Source organism: Rissa tridactyla, chromosome Z (assembly GCF_028500815.1).
Source record: "Rissa tridactyla isolate bRisTri1 chromosome Z, bRisTri1.patW.cur.20221130, whole genome shotgun sequence".
Lineage (NCBI taxonomy): Eukaryota > Metazoa > Chordata > Aves > Charadriiformes > Laridae > Rissa > Rissa tridactyla.
In genome coordinates, this window is record NC_071497.1 from 24191892 (window position 1) to 24215109 (window position 23218).

At 38.2% G+C, this 23218-nt stretch overlaps 1 protein-coding gene across 2 annotated transcripts; it reads left to right on the forward strand.

The window, feature by feature from the left end:
* The first annotated feature begins 429 nt into the window (after window positions 1-429).
* Window positions 430-21998, forward strand: NREP (neuronal regeneration related protein). Of its 2 annotated transcripts, XM_054186630.1 has the most exons (5): window positions 430-562; window positions 667-714; window positions 2170-2232; window positions 16311-16388; window positions 20303-21998. In XM_054186630.1, the coding sequence occupies exons 3-5, from the start codon at window positions 2230-2232 to the stop codon at window positions 20426-20428; spliced, it is 207 nt and encodes a 68-aa protein (XP_054042605.1). In that variant the 5' UTR covers window positions 430-562; window positions 667-714; window positions 2170-2229; the 3' UTR covers window positions 20429-21998. The 2 variants fall into 2 exon arrangements, with proteins under 2 accessions (XP_054042605.1, XP_054042606.1); XM_054186631.1 differs by lacking the exon at window positions 430-562 and having other exon boundaries at window positions 574-714.
* The last annotated feature ends 1220 nt before the right edge of the window (window positions 21999-23218 follow it).

The following is a 23218-nucleotide window of genomic DNA, read 5'->3' on the forward strand; positions in this document are numbered from 1 at the left end:
GCTCCGCGCCTGGCCGCCGCCCGGCCCCGCGCCGCGCCGCTGCCAGGGGGGTGCGGGGACACCAACGGCCGCGCGCCAACGGCTAACGGTTAACGGCTTAACGGCTCCCACCCCCCCCCCCTTCCCTCAGCGCCTCAGGGGGCGCCGCCATGGGCCCCGGCGCGGCCCGGCGGAGCGCGGCCGGCCGGCGGCGGGGCGGTCGGTGCCCTGGCTCCCAGACAGCCCCGGAGAGGGGGGGAACGTGGGGCTGCGGATTATTGCAGACTAAGCAGTCTGGCGCTGCAGCAGCGGGCGGGGGGGGGGGAAGGCGGGCTGGAGCGGGCGGGCAGGCGGGGGGAGTGTGTATGTGTAAGGAGGGGACGGGGGGGAGGTGATGGAGGAGGGGGGGGGGTGTGGGGGAGAGCTGGCAGCCAGCCAGCTGCCATCAGAATTAGCTCATTGTTCAATATAACCAGCGCTGGCAACCAAAATCCAGCCTGAGAGAGAGGGAGCGAGAGAGAGACTTTCCCCCAGCCACCCCCACCCCTTTTTCTTTTTTCTCCAAGGCTGCACTTTGGAAGAGGTGCAGTCATTCTTCCCCACACCCCCTACCCTCTCTCCACTCCCCCAACTATAAATTCCCTTCTGTAGCATGCTGCCCTTTTTTAATCCACATTTGTGTTTCAGATCATGTAGAAAGGACAGAAAGTGAGCAGGGAGCGGGGGCTTTTGTCTGTAAGTATATGCAATTCCAATCCACAGAATTTTATTTTTTTTTTTAATTAATCCTCTCTCTTTCTCTCTCTCTCTCTCTCCCTCTCTCTCTCTCTCTCTTTGTTTCTTTTCATTTCCTTTTGTCCTTAGCTGGACTTTGCTGCAGCTGCCTTTCCCCCTCTCGGTGCACATTTCCAAACAGCCTTTCTTAAAGAAGATGAGAAAACGTGCAGTATATGTATTTAACTCTTTGTCTTTATGCTTTAAGGCTGCATTTCTAGGCTGGGGATTTTTCTGCACACATGCAAGGGGAGATGAGAAGTGTTTTTCTAAAACTGTTTCCTTTTTCTCGCTTTTGCACTCCACAAACACCAAAATGCATTTCTGAACCTAATGCACTTAGCTTTTTTAGCATGCATGCAGGGCTCTAGGATTGGTTTTTCATCTCTTTTCTTCTCTCTTGTAAAACGAATCTCCCTCTTCTCCGCCCTGACACTGGATTCCTCTCAGGCTGCTGGGGTTTATTTTTAGAAAGCAGTCATTCTTGCAACAGCCTTCTGCATTTTTGCATGTGCAGCAGTTAAATTTTGGGTGGTTCTTTTCAGAAAAAAACCCACAAAACCAACCATATTTTGGTGAACATTTAGTGATGTGCTTTCTTTCAAACGTTTCTGTGTACATTTATAGATATATGAGTTTGCAGTTTTAAATCCAATATGTATGTTTGTGTTTCTGTGTAAACATATGACTCATACCTAATTGCATTTCATACATGCACACTATAGGTAAGAAATCAATAGAAGAGAACTTTAATTTTTATCAGTGTATGAAAACTGATAAAAGAGGCATGCTACAAATTCAGTCAGTTAAGAGAGTGGTAATTTAAGGTACCATTTAAATGAGGTAGGACCTACTCTTTTTTTTTTTCCTCTCCCTATTTAAAATAGGGGGGTGTGTGGAACAGAGAGAGAGAGAAAACTGGAGGTTATGTAATGCAGTGCCATTTCCAAAAATACCTATTCTCTGGGCCATTACATAGTGAAAGCCTGACACTGTTATACTTGTCTCTTGATTGCAAAAAAACACACTTTGTAGCATGCCTGGGAACAATGGTCCACCTTTACAGTAAGCATAGGATGACGGTTTTGTGTCCTCTTGACTGATTTTTTTGGTGTGCTCACCATTAACTATTGTGCTCTTCAGAGATGCACCAAGCTCTAAGAATAGCATAGGGTTCTGCAAATCCAGGTACCAGGGATTCCTTTGTCCTATATTTAAGCCTACGGACCACTGAAGTGCAGAGATGCATGATATATAAGTGCACATGTGGTTAGAATAATTTGCATGAGTTTAATCTTAACCACTGAAGCTTATAGTTGGCTCACCCACTGTTATGCTGGCAAAAAATACCTTTAAATATTGTGACAGTTGGAATTACTTTTTTTTTCATTTTTTATTTTTTGAAATTGTTTTCAGATTGTTCTCCTTGTGCTACTTGAGAGAAACTGCAATCCCAAGACTTAACAGAATCTAAAAATGGTAAGAATTAGTTGCTTTAGCAAAGAATCAATAATTTCTTGTATAAATACAAACCTTCTTTCCCCATCCCCAATACCCATTTATAGTTATGACCTTTATAAGACATACTTTTTGAGGCTGTGGGGACTTGCCATACAATGACAGATGTACTCTGAATACCTCGTGTGTTGCATTCTTTGAATAAAAATCTGAAATCCCTCTTTGTGCAGTAAGGCTTATTTAATTGAAACGAGAATTGTTCAGGTTATTATGAAAAATACACATCATAACACATGTAGGAATACATGTAGACAAAACAACATCCAATAATTTCAGCCCAAAAAGAAGAAATAGGTCATTGCACTTACTATGTGAAGCAGATTTAATGTTAATCTGCCAGGGAAGTACATAAGATGCAAACTAAATTTTCTTATTATTTGGTAATTTTTTTCAGAAGGTTAGCCTTCCTTTGTGATACAAATCTGTTCTAGAAAAAATGGCTAGGCCTCAGCCTAACTGAAGTTACAGGCACTTATTTGGAATGTATTTATTGAACAATATTCAACAATGACCTGTTTCCTTCAGTGCTAATTGTGTTTATGTTCTTACTGATTAAAGCCCATTTGTTATACTCTGAGATACTAGTGCTGACAAATATGTAATCTGAAGGACGAAACATTATACGTTCAAATACTCTCTAAATACGGTAATCTCTGAGAAGGATGGTCTCAGAATCAGCAGGAGAAATAAAATTGTTTTTTACAGAAAAAGTACATAAAGTAGCTATAATTAGTTTAGATGCTGTGTAGTCATATAGCATTCTTGATTGAAGATGCAGCTATCACTGAAGCATGTCTGAATGCATGTATTTTGGGTACTACATGATAATACCATGGTGAAAAATCTGTTTATTTGTATGGGACAATAGCTTGTCTGAAGTAGCATTGCATAGGGTGTACAGTAGCACAGAATATTTTCCAAAGTGTGAGCTTCTCAGGGACGTATTCTTACTAAGACTGGGTTAAATTAATTGCATTAATTGTATTATCCTTGTCTGGATCTTTGGGGTTGTTTTGATTTGGGAGGGAGGGATGATCAAAGGATGTTTAAAATAAGCAAATATGTAATCTTATAAGGGTTTTTTTCTTTTTGGCTCCTTGTTTTATATCATTCCTATCTGCAAAAATAAACTTGCAAATTCTGGAATTTTAGTCTATTCTGGAACCTACTTTCATCAAAGTGCTTTGCTTATCTGTGTATAAATGAATAGTTGGGGGTGGGGAATTAAAAGGGAAATGATTCACTTATACTGTGAATAGAAATCATGATAAAATACATTTTGTTCACACAACTGTGGAATATTGGATAAGGCAACTGTTTTCCTACCAACACCAAGGTGACAATCAGCCCACATTTTTAGATGGTATGCAGGCTGTTATGTGCAATATATGCCTATCTATGGAACAAAAGATTATTTTAAGTTTACTTAGGCATAAAATAGTCACTGATTTTTACCAGCAGATGGTTCTATAAATCTAGCAAGGTTCCTGTAGTAGTCAATGAAATCAGTTTTGTAAAGCCTGTCTCTGGACCAGAACATAAAATACAATTTAAAACTATCCAAATGCAGAAAATAAAATGTAGTTCCCCACCTGTTTAGTCCTATTGTTTGTTTTGCAGTGTAGCATAAATAAAAATTTAATTTGGCTGTTTTTGAAAAGTTTTTTATTTGTTATGAAAAAGGCCCAATTGTGTGGTTTTTTGTGACTGTTGATCAGAATGTCAATGTAAGAAAGAATAGATTTTGCCCCAGTTTGCAAGTTTGCTTAAGATGTGATACTTGGCAGAATCTCTTCCTCTACCATCACCATTTTTTCCCCTTTTTTTCAGTTTTGGCACAGTAACAGCAAATATAATTTTTAGTCAGACAACTGACATACTTTCCTTGCAGTAGTGGATGCACTGGTTTTTGGCATATTTCTTGTATTTATTGCAAGTGTCTCCTTAGTCATTCTAATTTTCAGGAAAAATTGTTCTTTACATGTCAACAATTTCCACATTGAAATACCCAATTGTAAAAGTGCTTACTTTTTTTTGTAATACAACAGCATATGCAAAGGCTCTACTCTGCTCTCACTGGTCAGTAAAAATTTAGCTGTTACATTTTACCAGGCTGAACTGAATCTTAAAAAAGGGGGAAAATGGCTGCCTTATTCCTTTGCTAGGAAAGTTCATTATTTATTTAGTTAAGCTTACAGCAAAATTAAGAGTGACTAGAATAAACTTGTTGAGTGAGAACAAATGAATTCTTGGTTTAACTTCACTGTCTTACCTTCTTAGTTCTTAATGTTTTTATTCTTAAACTGCTTCCAAGTAAAAGCAAATAACTTAGCAGGTTAGTTTTCAATGCTGCTTCTCCTTTTTCTAGACTTAGAATTAGGATTTCCTCGTACCTTGTTAATTAGTCTTTCTTGGACCTTATAATAATATCCTCATCAATAATGTAAAGAGAAACAGAAAGGCAGAAGAGTACTTTCTATTCTTATAATTTTAACTCATGGACATTTTCAGCCATCTTACTCAAGAGCACCTGCCATTTGAGGATCTGTCCTTACTTGTGTATATTTCCTTAAGTGACTGCCTAAAAGAAGAAAGAATCTTCTATATTTTTGTGCAATGCATAAAATCCTGATTTTAATTGCTCTTTTTATTTGAAATGCTAAAATTTCTGTATACCACCTTCAAGGAAGGTGCTGTGTGTCATAAAATACACATTTAGATTTTAGTGCTAATTAAGGAAAAAAAAGGTCTCTAACTAAAAAGGAAAAAAAAAAGAATTGCTTTTAAAGTTTATTCGGCCTATGTAATCCAGTCATTGAAAGGATCTTGTCAAAAGAGTGAGAGTAAGGAAGTCTTAATTCCAGTTTTCTGTGACCTGAAAGAAGACTTTTAACAAAATCAGGAAAGGATTTTTTTAATGGTAAATGTTTGTTTTTAAAGAAAGAAAACCAAACAGGCATTTTAGACACTTGACAAAATGGTCTGTTTGTTTTCTTCTGAAGCACTCAGGTTTGTCCTTTTCTCCTGCTCACATTGCAGTTCATTTTTGGACTTCAAGTTCATCTGTGAGAGTTTGCAGTGCAGGTGCTAAGGAATTTAATAACACTAATAACAGTGTATATCAGTAAACAGATATGGCCTTAATCATTTAATTTTGACCTACCTGAAAATAAACAAAAGATATTCTAGAGCAGCTCATGAATTTACCACAATTAGAGGTCTTCTTAAGCACTAGTGGTGTGAAATGTCTAGGCTAGGTGTGTACAGTATATCTATGTCATCCCAAAGCGAAAAGGCCCTGGAAGGAGGTCATTTGGGCTCAACACTTGCTGTAGCATACCCTTGCCTGAACTGGATCAGTTTTGAGGTTATTCTGTCATTTGCATTCTCTGCATTTTGTAGTTACTTGAGGGGAAAAAAGAGAAAAATGGGATGATGACCTTTCAGAGACAAAAGAGTTGGGGAGAAGCTTTTCGTCAAGTCTGAGAGAAAGAAACGATAACCTGCATTTAGTTGAAGAGAAAAAAAAAATCACCATCCCATTTCTTTTTCTGCAGTTCATAGAGAAATCTGTAAGATCACTTAAGTTCGGTAAAGATATTTAAAACGCTTATATTTAAGATTTCATCCAAGTTTAGGCATTACAAACCTTCATCCAGTGAGTTATATGCAGATATCTTTACACATTCTGTAATTTTCTGTGTCTATAAAATATTTCACTGTAGTTGGAACAACTGTTCGTAACTTCGGGATTATCTGTGGAGAACAGAGCCTGGGATTGGTCTGGCAGAGGCAAACATCATTTTGAACCTTTTATATGCTCTGAAGAATAAGAAGAACAAGACGCTAGGATAAGACATTATGTCCAGCCTAACACTAGATACACTGTGGACAAATGCAGCTCCTGGTCTGGCATGAGAAAACTCATAATTCTTTATTGATTATTACCCAATCTGGAACTGGAACTTCTTTATGGTAGTTCAAAACTGCATAGGAGCTATAGGTCTAGATCAGATCCTCTTCTGTTCATGTGTAGCCATGGGCAGAATTTGGTCAAGAGAAGTATTTAAGAGGGACATTCGAATGCATATGTTGTGCTTTTTTATTATGTTTATGTATTGTGCACAAAGAACACATTGGGTGCAGTTTGCTCAACACTACTTGATTCCTGAAAAGTTAGGGAGAATTAAAGACTCCAACTTACAAAATGATCATCAGAAATACAAACTCACTTTTTGCAATATTTCTGCCAAGTCAGCTGTTCAGCTGTGCAGCAAATAACACCTTTACTTGATTATGACTAGAAAAATTTGAAGTGGAGGTTAAAAAAAAGTAGGTTTTTGTCAAAAGCTGTAGATACTGTGGATATTTCTGTGATATAGTTCATATACACATTAAAAGACAAAAGCTCTCTATATATGTGTTTCTACCCAGTCACAAACATGCATGCTCTGGGTGCTAAGATTTTTTAACTATGCACTGGCATACTTTATCTGAACAGAACTGTGTTGACACATGGAATTGGAGGTTTATGTAATGCTTTGTCCAGGACAAAGCTTTACTCAACTTTTTTCGCAAAGGCTGAAATCTTGGAAAATCAGAAATAAGAGTTAATGTATGGCTTGAAATTCTGCAGTCATGACATTGATTTTTAAGTCTTGGTGTCTAAATCCCACACCAACAATCTTTTGTCTTTTTCTGTATCAGAATACTGCTGCCCCACTGCTGAGCTCTGACCCTTGTGTGTATGGCTAAAAAGAGGGAGAGGAACTACGTTTAATAGCCCTAGAACAACTTAATAAAACATAATTCAGTTAGTATCTTTGACTAGGACAGGATACTTTAATAAAAATATTTTTAAATATTTGTATTTTGTTTTTATTTCAAATATTTATTCACCTCATTAGACCATATTGGTTGAGGGTGCAATCTGGAAAGGTGCAAAGATGTTCTTTTCAAATGTTTAATGTAGAATGATACTATGAATCATTGTTTGAGTGTTATATGACTTTCAAATTAGACTGCTGGTCTGTCAAATTCGTGGTAGCACTAGTGAATGAATCCCTATGTAGAAGTTCCTGGGAGGATTCGTGATGTTTCCTTCGTAAATACTGCATATTTTTTTTCAGAAAAACACCCTCAGAGCAGGTAGCACTTTCTCATCCTGCAGGAAGAAATGTTTCTGGATTAATTTTGTTAACACTAACCTTATCGTCTCTCTACTAGGGTAGCATACCTGTGTGGGAATATAAGTTGAAAAAGTTACAAGAAATTTGTGTGTTTTCACTGAAGGTGCTATAAGCCTTCCTTAGTATGTACATTATCAGAAAGAACTCCTGAATTCTTACGGCATTTAGAAGGCACACATTGGCATCATAATGCTTCTTAAAGTGATTAAGTTAGAGAGGAGCAAATCTTCCTTCTTTGATTTAACATGACTGTATCTGTGATAAATCTCCATTGTGAAAGAGTATGAGTTTAAATAACTCTATTCCTGCTGGCAGAAGAAAATCCTGTAGAAATATTGGTAAATGTCCTTACCCTAAATTTCTCAGCTAAGTAATTATATATGGCAATATGAGCAAAACCCAGAAACAATACTTGTCAGGAACAGTTCTTTTCCTGTGTGTCTCCTCTTTAGAGGAGTCCCAGAACTCATGGGTATTTTATTAATTTCAGCCTACAGAACATATATGATACAGTTTGTGTTTCTGTATTTGGAGTAGCAGTTAAGCTACATTAAATGATGCTAGATGCTGGTGACATGGTGACTACAGGTAAATGTACCATAATGCTTTACAGCACCTGTTACAATACCATCAGCTGTGGTCATTACATCTCTTTTAATGAGGTAAGTGCTGGCTGTACAATGTGCCTCTGTCTCCCATTTCCAAGAGTACCACTGGGGCTTTAAATACTTGCCTGAAATACGCTGGTTGGGCAAGACGTTGATGTCTCATGAGGGGAAAGGGTTTTGTGGCTGGGCTCTGCAGGAAAGCAGTCGGCAGAGGCAGTGAGTTTGCCGCCACTTGGAGAACAGCATCGCTTGTTGGATTTCTGGTCATCTTTCTGGTATGTGAGAAATTTAAATAAACAAACAAAACAGTTTTCATCCAAAGCAGTGTATGAAGTCTTCTGTAAGTTACAGTATTCAGACCATTAATTTAGAAAATTTATAGGGAATTAAAAAAATGAAACATGTCTTGCGTTTCAGCTTGGTGTATACATTTTGTATACCCCAAAACTGGAAGGTGGGAACTCAGAGAGCACACAGGAGAGCATTATTCTGGGCTGTCTCTGTTCTTATTCTTTCTTCAGGATTCCCCTACTGGCCACTGTTCTTGCTGGTCTTTCCCTTAAGATCAAAACTCAATGGAGCGAGAGGACTGGGCTAAATGGACTTTTGGTAATCCTGTGACCATGCTGCTTTTCTTTCTCCTCTGTTGCTCCAGTAATTTGTCAGTGTTAGGTATGAAACCACCTGAAGAACTTCACTGTGCAGCCTTTGGTCCTGAATTTTGCTTTCATGCTGCATGTTCATCTGATTTTGTAACAAGAAACTTGCCTCTACTCTTGTTCTGATGTTACCTTTAGGTGTAGATACAAATGGTTACTAATGAAAATTTTCATTACCTTATTGCATTTGAAGAGCAAATTACAAACTCATATGTCATTGACAGAAAACTCAAATACCATTTCAATTATCGGGCTTGTTACTGTTGTTTTTCTCTGTGTGCATGTTAAGTGAAATAACAAAAGCTACCACTAGTGCTAGCTTTGACCACTGGTCAAATAAAATGAAGTGGAAAAGGTGCTGGGTTGCACTGGGTTTTGAGTTTGGTTTTCTGGAGGGCTTATTTGGTTATTTCAGTTTCTGAAATGTTTTACAGTTTCAGAGTCCATGCACAGAAATTTACTGGTGGAATAAAGTAGTTTGCAGTCATTGCATTGGTTAATGGAACTTTCTGTATAATATACATTGGTTTCTTATTGTTGTTCTGGAATAATTGCATTTCTTTTCCTTTCAAGGAGTGTGATACTCTTGTAATGAGTATCTTTGTTAAATTCATTAATTCAGTCAGAAATTGGATGAACGTTTATGACAGTATTCACAATGTAGCACTTGGTTTCTTTTACTCTTCATATGCGTGGTAAATATTAACAAAGCTTTGCAATGTTTTTTTGCATATTAATGAAGTAAAAAAGCAGCATGAGAGCACTTGTAACACACAAACTAGATTCATCCTGACTAGTGCAGGAAAGTGCAAATTAATCTCTCTGCCTAAAAATTGCATTACACTCAGGTGGCGTGGGGAGGATTCCTCTCCAGGAATCTTTTCTATATGTTTTCTAATGTTTTCTATAACTAACCTCCTTCAGTCATGTGTGCCAGAAGACAAAGTTTCTGTTGAGGGTTGTTACCAGCTAAAGAATTTGGCAGGAGTATGCTGACTATACACTCAAGCTAGATTAGGTTGTGTTTTCCCACTCCTCAACACCATACTCAGTCAGTTTTGGAGGCCAGTAGTCACGTAAGAGACCTCTTGGAAAAACATGCCCGCTCCAAGTGCTTACCGTCTACCAGCATCCTTTCCTGCAGTGAAGGTCTCTGCAGCAGTAGAGCCCATTAGTCTTAAAAGCATGGTTTAGAAAATTTTGCGCAGTCACTCAGATAATTTTCTTATATATGTCATGGGATTCTGCAAGTACACATATAAAAGATGCAAGGTATATGGTATGGATGAGGACAGGAGTGAATTCTTTGAAGAAGGCAATGCAGATGAGCTAAGGTAGGAGACTACATAGGAGCAGACACTTCAGCGTACCCTGGAGAATAGAAGCTGTAAGAACAATGAAAGGAACAGTGAATGAAGATGGCTTTATATGAGAAGTTTTGTACTTAAAATCCAGAAAAAACTCTTCCAAGGTCACTTCCTTATGTTGTGTAGGCAAGGAGCAGATGACATGCTATTCTGTGAAACTGACAGAAATTGAAGAAGTGATGAACAAGGACTGCAGAAAAACCCTAATGAATAAACTTGCTAATTCATGTTCAGCATGGAGAGGGGGATGCAAGGAAAAGCATACTTGTCTCATTTAGGCTTTTTCATCTCTATGTGGCTGTGAGTTTGAGTCATCAGATGGGGAGGAATAAAAAGCAGCAGTAATATCTTCCCCAAGAAAAGGCAGAACCAGCAAAGGATGCTGACGCACAGAAGTCAAAGGCAAGTTCAGGTGTGCAGTTGTCCTTCTATGTTCTGCTGATTTACTGTTCTGCTACCACGTATCAGTTCTTACTGTAATGGCAGGTAGAGGCTCACCACAAAGTTGGGCCAGCAGAAGTAATGATCATGTAATTCTTCATCAGTTCTCTCAAACCATTTATCTGTCTTTATCTGCTGTGTGGAAATAACCAGGTGAAATGATTGTAAATGATTTTTTTTATCTCCCTGCTGATTTTTGGATGTTCATGGCACTGATGTGGAAAGCAGGACTGATAAAAAAACCTGCTGCCCTGTCAGTGTACCGAAAATGTGCAGGCAGGTTATTGGGCGTAACTGTCACTGCATCTTAAACAGAGGCTCAGACTTGTAATGTGGAGCCACACACAAAAAAAAGCGATCAAGTTTACAAAATTGGCAGGCCTCACACCTGCTAAACCACATGTTCACAGTATCTTTAAATAATTAAGCTAAGATAATTAATTTGGGCAAGTTGTGGTTTCTGGTGTTTCAATAGGGAAAGCTTCCTCACTGAGCCTGTTTCAGAGTCAGCCTGTCACGACAGCAGCGTCCCATTTGATCGTGAGTACAACTTCTTAAATATAACAAAGGTTCATCAAAACTTCACTGACTCTTTGAAATAAGGAGTAGTGATGAGCTCTCTTGATGTAGCTCTGTCATTGCCTGCTCCACAAGGTTCAGAAGACAAAGCTGATTGATAGCAGACTGCCACCCAACTAAACTCTTGAGAAGCACCAACCATTCAGCTGACAGTGCCTCTATCAAATCCTGTGCGCTAGGTTTGGAACACGGTGGACATTAATATTATATGCTTTCATAATGTTCCCCTCACAGTGTTAAAAATAAACTGCTGCAGATGGGAGCATTAGTTTACCACTTGCACTGAAGCAAATGCATTGATCCTAGCACAAGATTTCCTTCCAGTTTTGTTTAAAATGAATTAGTTCTTTTAACAATGATTTATTTGGTGTTCAAGCAGTGGTGCAGTAAGATTTGCTGTTTATGCATCTGGATTGTAACGGTGGGCTGCTGGTTATGGAGAGAACTTTTTACTGCAGTGGGAGGCATTTGGCGGATTGAGAAGGCATGGTAGAATGTGCTGGGAAAACACACTACAGCTCAAACCAGCTGGTAACTAAGAAACTTTAAAAAAACCCTGCAAAGTTATAACTGTTTCAAGTTAGCAGGCAACTATGTTATAATATTTTTCAAAGGAAAGTGTATCAGGACTCAATTTGGAAAGAAAATCTGAAAGACACATTCAGTGATGCTGAGACTAGCTGCAAAAGAAGCAATCTACAACTTTTCCTCTAGGAGCCTTAATACCATTGATTGTGTCATTGCAACACAGAGCAATGGTGGTGAAAAATGCCTGAAATATAGGGATAAAGAGATATAGGTACAGAAGTGAGGAGCAGCATTCCTTTCTGGCTGCGTGGCCCATCCCCAGGAGAGCACGGCAAGAGGGTGGCCGCACTCTGTTCCGGATTAGGCACTACAGACACACAGGGCCCTCACTGCCCACACCTGCACGAGCGCAGCTGTAGTGCTGCGGAGGGGAAGAGCATGCCCCTTTCTTTCCTCCTCTTCAACACACACCTTTACTGTTTTACTCCCCTGTTCCTCAGTACACGGCCATCTGTGTCTGCGATTAGACTGCTAATCCATACAGTAAAGCTTTTCCTCTTTCTTTTCTTTTTGTTTTTTCCTCTCCTAGGTAGGCTAGTGCAGAATTACTAGAGATGTTCACCTTTTATTTGGAATTGGGAATTTCTAGAGTACTTGTAATTTCCTTTTTTTTTTTTTCCTTCATTTTTTCTCCCTACAGAATTGGTTTCTATGATAAAGAAGTTACCTGAAACTTCTCAAAAGGTGGTTTCCAATGTACTCATAGCAGTTAATCTTCTTCATTAAGCTTGTAGTTTGGAAATCCAGACTGCAGTGTAATTCAACTCCTGTAAGTCTTGAATGAGACTTGATAAACAAGAATTCAGTTGTGGTCCTCATAAAACAAAACAAAACAAAACAAACCCAAACAAACCAACCAACCAACCAAACAAAAAAACCCCAACCCAAACCAAATCAAAACAACCAGATAGGAAAAGTAAGTCCCAGGGCTTTTCTTGTTTCTTAACTATGAAAACCTTAAGAGGAGTGTGCTTATTTTACTAAGTTTAGTATGCCTTAAATCTGGGTGTTTTTTTTGTTCCTGATGGATGTGTCTGAATGTTTGAAAGATGCTCTTAGTGAGTAGGAATGAAGAGTGGGTAGTAAGAAATTAATTTTAGCATTTTTGTGTGATTGCTGCAGTAGATTTAGTCCATCTCTGTTAAAATTATTTTATGTATTTGTTTTAAAGCTGGGCAAAATTTGTGCTCCCCTACTATTGCTCTTAAAGAGGACGTGGCTTAAAATGGAAGAATAGGCATTGAAGTTTTGAAATGCTGGTTAAACAGAGCCTTTGCAATAGCAAAAAAAAAGTTTCTCAGTTTGTTGGGCAGAGGAGAAAATAAGAGTCTATTCTAGAAATCCTTCTGGTTTTGGAAAAAAAAAAAAGAAGTACCAGTAAGTAGTTCTGGAGTCTGGATCCTGTAAAAGCTGATGAACACACCAGGCATTTATTTTCCTCCACATTTACTTTTTCTGATTTTTAATCTTAATTTTTATTATTTGTATATTTTCAAGAGAGTAAAGGCTAAAGAATTGAAAACATATTCTTCATAGATTATAATTCCCTGTTTCAAGTTGGCCTCGATGTTTCGGCAGAATTGCTTGTTGTTGTAAAACAGTGTCTCAGACAGCACTTCCCAGATCAGTGGGTTTCTTTCCCCCTGACTTCTCAAAGTGGGAGTGAATGGTTTTGTGTATCACATGTTCTGCCAGGAAGGCAAGCTTCCAAGGGTAGTAATTCTGTTAGTCAGATGTTTAGAGGTGATCCACTCTGATAATTTATGGATGAAGTTTACTGGCTTGATTTTTTTCCTCATGATTATCAGATACTGAGGCTATCAATTTGAGTTAGCATACAACTTTTATGCATTGTATAGATTCGCAGTAACTTTGGTTTTTAGTCCATCCTAAAGTTCATTAATTCTGTTCTGAATCCTGATACTTCGGTAGGATTGGTAAACCAAGCCTGTGCTCACATAAGTCACACAGGAAGTACGAAGAAATGAAAATATGGTGTGTATCAATGGAAGCATTTATTTAGAAGTGTTTGCTTCATACTAACAGCTGTAATGTTGTAAGCCTTACATCCTACTCTGTAATCGTGCATTGCTTTGCACTTTTTCTCTCCATATAGCTCATCTTGCAACATAAATATCAGTTGTTTTGAGCTGCTGTAATTGACTAAAAGTTTTTGCTGTGTTTTTCTAATACCCTAGTTTTCAGTATATTTGAACATCTAAGTAGTTTCTGCATTTTACAAGCATGTAGCACAGCAAGAGGTCCTTTTTTTTTTTCTTTTTTTTTCCTCCTGTCAGATTGTAGTAAGTCCTGAGTGGATTTTTCTACACCAGCATGTTTTTTCCATTCCAGAATCTTCCTTGACTTAGCCAGGATCCAAACCATGATTCCCAGGCTTTTCAGCGTTGCTCACAAGGCAGATACTTAAAATCCTTTGGCTGCCCATTCAGGGCTTTGGTACAATTATAGCAGAATAGTTACTGCATGTGGAGTAGGTCCACATGATTATTATCTACCAATATTGGCCACGGTAGTTGTTTTTGAAGAGATACTAAGAAAACGGAACATTACTGATTTTTTTTCTCCACAGAAAATTACTGTGAAAGATAGCTGGGGAGGTTGTGTAGGGTTTTTTCGTGGTGGTGGGTTTGGCTGTGTTTTGGTTTGGGGTTTTTTTTTTAACCCTGGAGCATAGTTGTGAGTATACTTTATGATTTATACCTTTTTCCTTCTGCTCCATTCCCAAAATCCACCCTCAGACTGCAGTCCCTCTATGTTCTTATGAATTTGAGGATCCGTTCTTTGTCATACAACTGCAGGTGCTTATTTTATTCCTATTAAATTATTAATAGGGATGACAAGGCCTATAGGCTAGCCTGACTACATCTCAGACTCCATGGAAAATACAGAAGCTCATATTCATTATAATGAGTAATATTGTATTCTGATGCTTATTCCTTCCTCCTATTGGAAAATACACATTTTTGTATACTTTCCTGTGGTAGAGCTGAACAGTTATCACTGTTTCCCACTACGAGTTTTCATACAAAGAACATGACTACCCAATAAAATCAAGGCAAATATTCTCAGGATGGGTAGTCAGTGATTATAAATAGCAACAGGAGAGCTCATGGATTACTTGGTGTCTTTCATTCAAGTGTCTCAAATATTCCATGTGAACAGTAACTGATGAATTAACAGAGTGCCCTGTCTTGTGTGTTAGTTATTCTATGCCAGCCATACCCAGAGAGCTTAGCTGGGTTGTCTGGGATCATATGGTAATCTAAAATACAAAATAAAATCCGATGCTTTAATCGGTAGAAAGCACTCTGGAAAATCATGGGAGAGTGTAAGGCAGGCACTGCCTTAGGCTCTGTGTTTTAAATTTCCCTCCTCTGTTTCGTACTTTATAGTAGAGTTCAGGATTTTCTCTTGGAAAAATGATTCAAGTAATCTTCTGAAAGTTTCTCCAAGCTACGTCTGGTCCAGTTGTGACATCTAATAGTCAACATGCAACTGCACAGAAGTGAACACATTCCTCAGGTTTGAATATAAATACAATATTAAGCAGCTAAGTAAAGCCAGTCCAATAGAAATTTAAGTAACAAGGCAAGTTTTGATTCCCAAAGTGAAAACAAGCTTGAATGGTGTGATTTATAATGTTCAGCGCAAAACATTGACAGTTTGACATTCAGTTATTGTGCGGAAAGAAGAGCTCAATCACAAAAATCCAAAGGCCCAGGAGGCAGACCAAGCAGGAGAATACATTTAACATCTTTGGCATCGTATGCAATTTGTAGCTGACCACTTCAGTGTTTAATGAGAGCAAGATGAAGAAATGCTCTGATCTAAACCCTGAAGTTGAGAAACTGAAGCACAGGAGGTTTCCAGCTCAGATTCTCTGTAATTAAGGTTATTCACTCTAGCTTCCCACTGTAGTCAATGGCCATCTTTGGATCTTACCCATTTTCCATAGTAAAATTTTCCAATAGCAGTCATAGTCCAGTACCTTAAACATTAAATCCTGCTGCCAGCTATTTTATCCTATGTCTTTTATAATGTGTTGGAATTCCTTCAATGTCTAAAATATAGGATGGTAATACAGAATTATAGCTGTGTCAATGATCTTAGAAAATAATAAGTTCTAGTTAACAGTTCATTGTAAAAGGATTATCAAAGGTGTGTTGCACTTGTCTCCTGCAGTTATCAGCAAAAGTAAATAATCTTCAACAAATAGTCTTTTGCCAGTCACTTCTGGCAGAAGAGAATGGGCATGTGGTCTCACAATATCGCCAGTAATTTCATTAGTATGGACATCCTCTTATAGAGAATTTCTTAAAGAGATTTAAAGAAAATCCTATGATTTTTTAAAAAAGCCTGTTGAATGCAGATTGCCATAAAAAGTGTAGTTGAAATACTCTATGGACAGATCTTGTTGTCATGGGTACTCAAAAATATGTATGGAGCATAAAATGCAGCTAGATCTCTGGGCCAAGCTGACATTAGACTCATTTTTAGTAACGCGGTCTGTCACATGAACACCATTTGATTGCATTCAATGAATCTGTCTTTGTTAGTAAGAAATTGTATATATTTATGTCACTACAGGTTTATCAACCAAGGTTAACGATTTGGGTAAGCCAGAAAATCTTTCCAACCAGCCAAGGGGATGGGGGATTTCCAAAGGTAAAGTCATTTGTGTAATTTCTTTCATCTATTAGTTTACTAACATGAAGGTTTTTTTGAAAAAAAACCACCCTAACCACTGAAAGTTGAATGGATTTTATTTTATGACTGCTTCAAGAGAGTAGCCAGCTCTCATGATTTCATCACGAGTCTCATGGTATTCTGTTTTTCTTAAAGCCTTGGCTCCTTGAGCCAGGCAGTTAACTGGGAATTTCAGCTTTCATTTTAAAAAGATGTTTTTAGCCTTCAGGCTTGCAGAAAACATGGACTCTTGCTGGCTACATACCAGAAAGAAAACATACTAATTTTCAAGAGCTCATATTTCTTAAGCCTGTCTCATGATTTTACAAGCTTGACATCTGAGTTTTGAATACTTGATTTTGGCAATTCTCTCTTAGCAATGCAGATAAGAAAGTCCATGATAATGCAGGAGGAGGAAGGAGGTGGTACGGTTTCTCTTTTTCTGTTAAGTTTTCTGCTTGTGCTTTACCTGGCTTGAGTAACAACCATACAAAGCACGGTAGTTTTCATCTGAGTTTGACAAGAAGTACCCCACCATAAATGCAGAAGATGTGGCTTGTCAGACAAGATTCATAAGATTTTGCTCTGTTAACATTGCTGGTTTGGTAAATGTGAAACTGGATATGAAATTTGAGTAGGTAAATAAAACAGTTACTCAGAACCACAGAATGTACATGTTTTATTTTCCTATTCCCTTTCATTACTGACTCAAAATCTGGCAGAAAAAAAATGTATATAGGCAGGTAAGTAAAGGAGAGAGCACATGGATAATTGTTTTGATTAAATTTCAATTGTTATCTACACCCCAGCTCCTTGTTAGCAAAACTCTGCTATTCCATCTGGATAACACTATGTCTATAGTTTCGCCACTTTTTCTTTATAAAGGAACTTCTAAAATTTATAGCTGGGCTATTTGCAGTCTGCTATTTCCAGACTCATGTGCCAGCATGCCAATCTTTAAATTAACATATATGGCAGTACTGCCATTCTTAACATTTGAAGTATTTCAAAAGTTCAGCAGAGTAGGCTGATAGCAATGCCAGTTTACGGCGAATATGCTATATATGGTCATACTTATATTAAATGAATTTGCCAATTTTACACATCAGCTGTATGTTAACTAGATGATTTTTATTCAAAATTTTAAGTTTGCAGCTTTTAGTAAGTTGTCATTCATCATTATACAAAGTCGCTCCTGAAATACAGGAATGAAGCTGTGAACTATGTGCAGCATAGTTAGTAACAATGCTGCATTATCTTGGATTTATGAATAGCCGTGCTTTTATGCTGTATGTAGCTTAAAAAAGATTATCAAAAGGGGTAATTGTTTCTCAACTGGGCAAAAATATTATACTTTTTTCCTTTAAAGTGATTGGGTTCCTGCTTTTTAAATATGATACATTTTTTCTAGCCTTTATGTAATTCTTCAAAAGACACTTGGCATGTGCTTACAAAGACCAGTTTTTAGAACTAGCTCCAAATTTTATTTCACAATTGATCTTCAAAAGGAACTTGAATATTAGCTGCACACAATCTAGCTTCCAGCAGAGTATCAGCCTTAACAGAAACAGTGTGTCTTTGGAATCTAATTTTTTTCATCCATCTTATAAAATTAATCAGGGTAAATTGCTGAAGATGACTGCAGAAAGTGCTCAGTCCTTCAGCTCAACAGTTTTATATGCTCAGTACTAAACAGTTTGAACTACTGAAAGAATAAAGTAAAAATAATATATTTTTTGAAACTCTTACTTCAGATAGAAGTGCTTTTTCTTTTTTCCTGCAACAAACAAATATAAAAGGATACATTTCTTAAAGACAATTTATTTCTAGACCTAGAAGGGTCATATGGGACTTTTTATCTTATGATTGTATGGCAGGATTTCAGGACTGAGATTGTTTTCACAGCTGAAAAGGAACTGCCCAACACAATGCTTTTGGAAATTTGCCCAGACCTTTGGTCTGTGTGGTGTGCCTGTTTGCATGTGTAAGTTTCTAGTTTTCTTCTCATATCCTGTAATGATACACAAGTAGCAAATTTAGTCAACAGAAAAGCAAAAATATTATCACGAGGATGGAATTTTCTAGAGTCCTGTGAGGAAACATGTTTGTGCAGTCACTAAAATTTAAACGTTATTTTTTCATTCTGAAATTGTCTCTTGCAAAATCCCCAGTTTGGCTGTAGGGAAGGCAAGGTATGTTTCTGCTCCTATTTCTTCCCCTGGCTTGCAGAGCCCTTCTGCATGTGTACTGGAAGTCTACTCAGTTTCTCCATTTCTGATGCCCAGAATGGAGAGGGACTTTACTCTGTTTTCAGCCTGAAAAATGCTCCTGGCTGCATGCAATGCAGAACCCCGGGGGGAGTTCATCTACCTGAAAGCAGAATTTATCCTGTAAACTGTGATAAAGACAGTGGGAGAGCCATGGGCTGACTTAATTCCCAGCACAAGTAAATGTAGCAAATAGGGACATTCCAGTGAAAATTACAGCTTTGCAGAGCCAGGAAAGGAAAATTGCTGAAAATTGCACTTTCTCAGTAGATGTGAGACCACTGTGTGTTTAATTCTTAATTCAGAAATTCACAACTCTCACATTAGAAAAATTGAACTTGGAGAAGATAACTTCAATTTCTTAAACAAACTAAAGGCAATCTGCTTGTACAACAAACATGTCCCAAGCAATAAAAGCAGTAAAACACCTTCTGAGTTCTGATCTCCTACACACAAAACGCACAGATACTTTCCGTAACTTTACAATATATTACTAGCTAAACAAATTCTTTTTGTTTAGGATCCCACAGTGGCATAGCATCAGCAAAGTACTTTAAGCACGTGCTTAGCCTTTGGGCTTCCTTCTGAGGCTTAAACTGAAACATATATTTAAATCCTTTGCTGAATAGGCATAGAATTTAGCCAGTGAATGGTTAAGTATGGCTAACGAAAACCTACCTGAGGCAGCTGGCTAATACAGCACACCATCTCCTGGCTTGTCCAGAGACAAGTAACACACTACAGTGTCTTTAGAGTGCTTTGTTCAATGAAGTACTGTAGGAAAGTCACTTGTTAGTGTGTGCTAGCTGCTTAAGCTGTAAGGTGTTTAAAAGTTGAGAGGTCTAAGCTGTAAAAGGTTCTCTTAATAATAAGATGACCTTTCATGACTAAGACGCATTTTTATGTTGAAGGACAAGTGGAGCCATAAAAGAGAGCTTGGGGGTTAAAAAAGGCAAGGAAACAAATTAATTTATCAGTAGGTAATACCATTAACGTTAGATTTTTGATTACCCAAGCTGGTACTGAGTTGTATTTTCAAGGGAGCTCGGTGCCATCTGTCGATTCGTGGCCATGAATTTTGCATTCATGACACTGAGACACTGTGTCTGCCTGCTGTGCTTCACGTGTGCAAAACAGGTAGTTCCTCATTTTCAGCCATGTTTATATACCAGAACTACTGCACACACAGCACCTGCAGGTGCAGTGTTAGACCCGAGCTGTCCCACCTGTTATGAAGGGCACAGAAATGTCTTGGTTTGTCAGGAGTGAGAAAAGTAATTTTGTGGAATAGTGTAAGGATGTACAACCAATGGTGAGCTGCAGAAAGGGTTGTTGCTCCATAGCTTCTTCTCCTGTAACTTTGCTGGGATAATTGGGGTCTCCCCAGTTGCAACGAATGTCCAGATTCCCCAGCTGAAGCGTTTTCTCAGGGGCTGCAAGGCTTGCCTTGTTTTTAAACAATCCTTTTCTCTCTGTGGCATTAGTGTTTGTAGTTGATTCAGCCATCCTTGGTAGACGTTTACTTCTGAACTAAAGCTAGGGAACTATGGAAATCTTAGGAAAGGAAAAGGGAGAACCCCGATGAACAGACGAAGCACAGCTAATACTGTTTTTTCCTCTCCGCAGGGAAGTCTCCCCATCTCGAAGGAAGTAAACCGCAAGAAGAAAAGTGAGGTGGAAGGGGCATGCCTCGTTCCAGTAAATGGCTATGGACACCATTTCACCAAAATCAATTACCTCTACTGTTTTTAATCATAATTTCTCCATTTGTATTACATATGGTGTATGGGTTTGATGAGGTCGTGGTGTCATATATTGGGAATTGTTTCTGTGTAAATCATCAAGTGTAAGAAGAAACTATGGGACTCTGAGCCTTGCTTTAGAGAATAACAGGGGACAAACGTGTACCATAAAAAATAGTTTTTAACATTCTGACTCAAGCGAAAGCTCTCAGAATTTCACACTGTGAATCCATGTTTACAAACATTACAGGTGGGCCCTCAGGCCTGGTTCTACCACAGCAATGTCTTCCACTACTCAAACTCCACTGCTCACACGCAACCGGTAAACTGCTCTCTCCATTTCCACCATCCCAAACTGCTTCTTGCAGAGGCTGAGAGTCCCCCTTTTTTTTCATTTAGATGTAACAAGACTAGTAGTTTATTTTCATCGATTGTCTGTATATCTCTATATTTTATCCATGTACTCTTTTGATGTATAGAAGTAGTATGAAACTCATGGTTTCCTTGTGGTAAGTGATCGTGATGCTGCCACGGGATTTGAGACACTGATGAATGGTGCTATTTTGGACTTTAAATATGCTCCTTGGCAAGGTAGCTCTGATGGAGTTATTTTTTATTTCCATGTTCTGAGAAGGTGTTGGTACTTTGTTTTTCTGAATGTTGTTCTTTAGACTGGACTGACTTGTTTACTTGTGTCTTCAGTGTGGCTTTCTTATTCAGTGCTGTAGGTGAGTAACTACTTATAGTGTACACGTGAGGAACTGATTCCCTATCAGGGTCCACTCACAAACATGCAGTTATAGTGGGAGCAATCACAAAACTGTAATTTACGTAAAATCTCCTTTCTGACTCCTATCCACCTAACGGAGGAAGACGAGCAATAATTTTCCGCCAACCTCTCAAAATTTCTTCTGAGTTTTGTCTTTTTTTTTTTTTTTTAAAAAAAAGCCTTTTTGAAGATGGGACAAGTTTTAATGTCCTCTTCAAATCCATATAATAGGGGATATAATAAGGAAAACACAGGAAATTTCTGGGAGGAGAAGTCCTAAAGGGGAAGAGTACATTTCCACGGTACCGTCGACATGTGGACTTTACATTTTTGTTCTTGCTCCCAGACTCCTATCAATACAAGACAACACAAAACACGAAACTAAACAGTATCATCTACTCATGGAGTGTTGTTGTGTTAGACACAGTCTGAAAGCCCACCTTAATTTTTTATATAACTGTCTTTTAGCTCTTCCTTTTACAGGGCAGGCCTTGTTCTGAACTGTTTTAGCTTCTGACTGTTAAATACCAATGCATGCACTGCACTTCCTAGATTTCTTTCCTTTCCCTACCTTCTGTATCCCTTTTCTTGTACATTTTATTTTCGAATAGATTAGATGCGTCTACTGTGCTGTATATATAGCAAGAAGTAATATTCAGCAGTTGTGGCATTTATGTATAGTTGCAGTTGTGTACTGCTGAAAATGCAGGCTTTTGTAACAATGTGATCTTTAATAATGCACTACAAGTACCCAATGTATTTTAGCTATTTTAGTAGGATTTGTTCAATAAATATGCAAGCTCTAAGGGTAGCCGTGATGTCTCTGTTTCCTTATTGCCATAAGGCGAGGGCTCCTTTTCTGTTTGTTTGCACCTGTTCTTTACGTGACTTCTGAAGGGTTTTTTTTGGGAATATCTGGTGAAGTAAAAGGTGATTCCTTTTGTTGTCTGCTAAACAATAGCTATTAAGATAACCTAAATGCCAGACCTGGATCTGGGAAATGATAGCTGACGGACAATGGTAGTCGTGTACTTCACTTTCAAGACTGCTAGGTGCCTGGGTCAGACGTGACACTTGATGCCATTTTTAGTAATCCCAGGAGGAGGCTGGGGCTGTGCATGGCAAATACAATATATTTCATTTTCCACTTCTGATAAACTGAATTAAAAGGCTGTTTTCCTAGCGTGTGTAATATAGTTTAAAAGAATATTGATACAGTCCTCTCTTTAAAAACTCTTTTATTGGGGGAAAAAGTAATATCTGCCTTTGTAAGTTTTAGAACATACATTGTTTTCATTTTAGCATAGAGAACAGATAGAGCATCATTGTTTAAAAAAAAACACAAGCAGTGATCTACCGATTAATACCAGATGTAGGTCTGCCCCTGATTTTTTCCAGTCATGAGACCAAATGAGTGCAATTACGAATGCCCTGACTGTCTATCCCTCTGAGTGAATTTACACGGGGCTTGAGTTTGGTTGATGCATCACAGAAAACTGACCATGCACACACAGCACCTGATCCAAATGGCCACCAATCTCACCGTAGGAAACACAACAGACAGCAGTGTGTTTGGGCTTAGAGCTAAATCCCTGGTTAGAAAGCAGTTTTATCTATCTGTAGGATAGGTATATACATATGGACATTATACATATAGACATCTCTATATACATGTAAATGATGAGAAACAGTCAATAGAATTAGAGCAATGATTAATTGATCTTATTTTTTTAACCTGTGGTCCACTGGCTTTGGGAAGTAAGCGAACCATTTCTGAAAGAGATACAAAAGGTGATTAAAAGGCCTTTGAATCCCAGTCCTGGGATGATGATTGCTTGACCTTCAGCATTGGCTTTTAATCTTCACAGCAACATGCCACATTTTAGTAAAAACTGGATCTGTGGCATGTATAAAATAAGAGTAAAAAATAAGGATCTGTGGATTAGGGTCTTTGATCAAACGACAACAACTGAAAAGTCATTCTTGAATACCACAAATAACAGGTATTTTTGTTAATAATAAACACAAAGG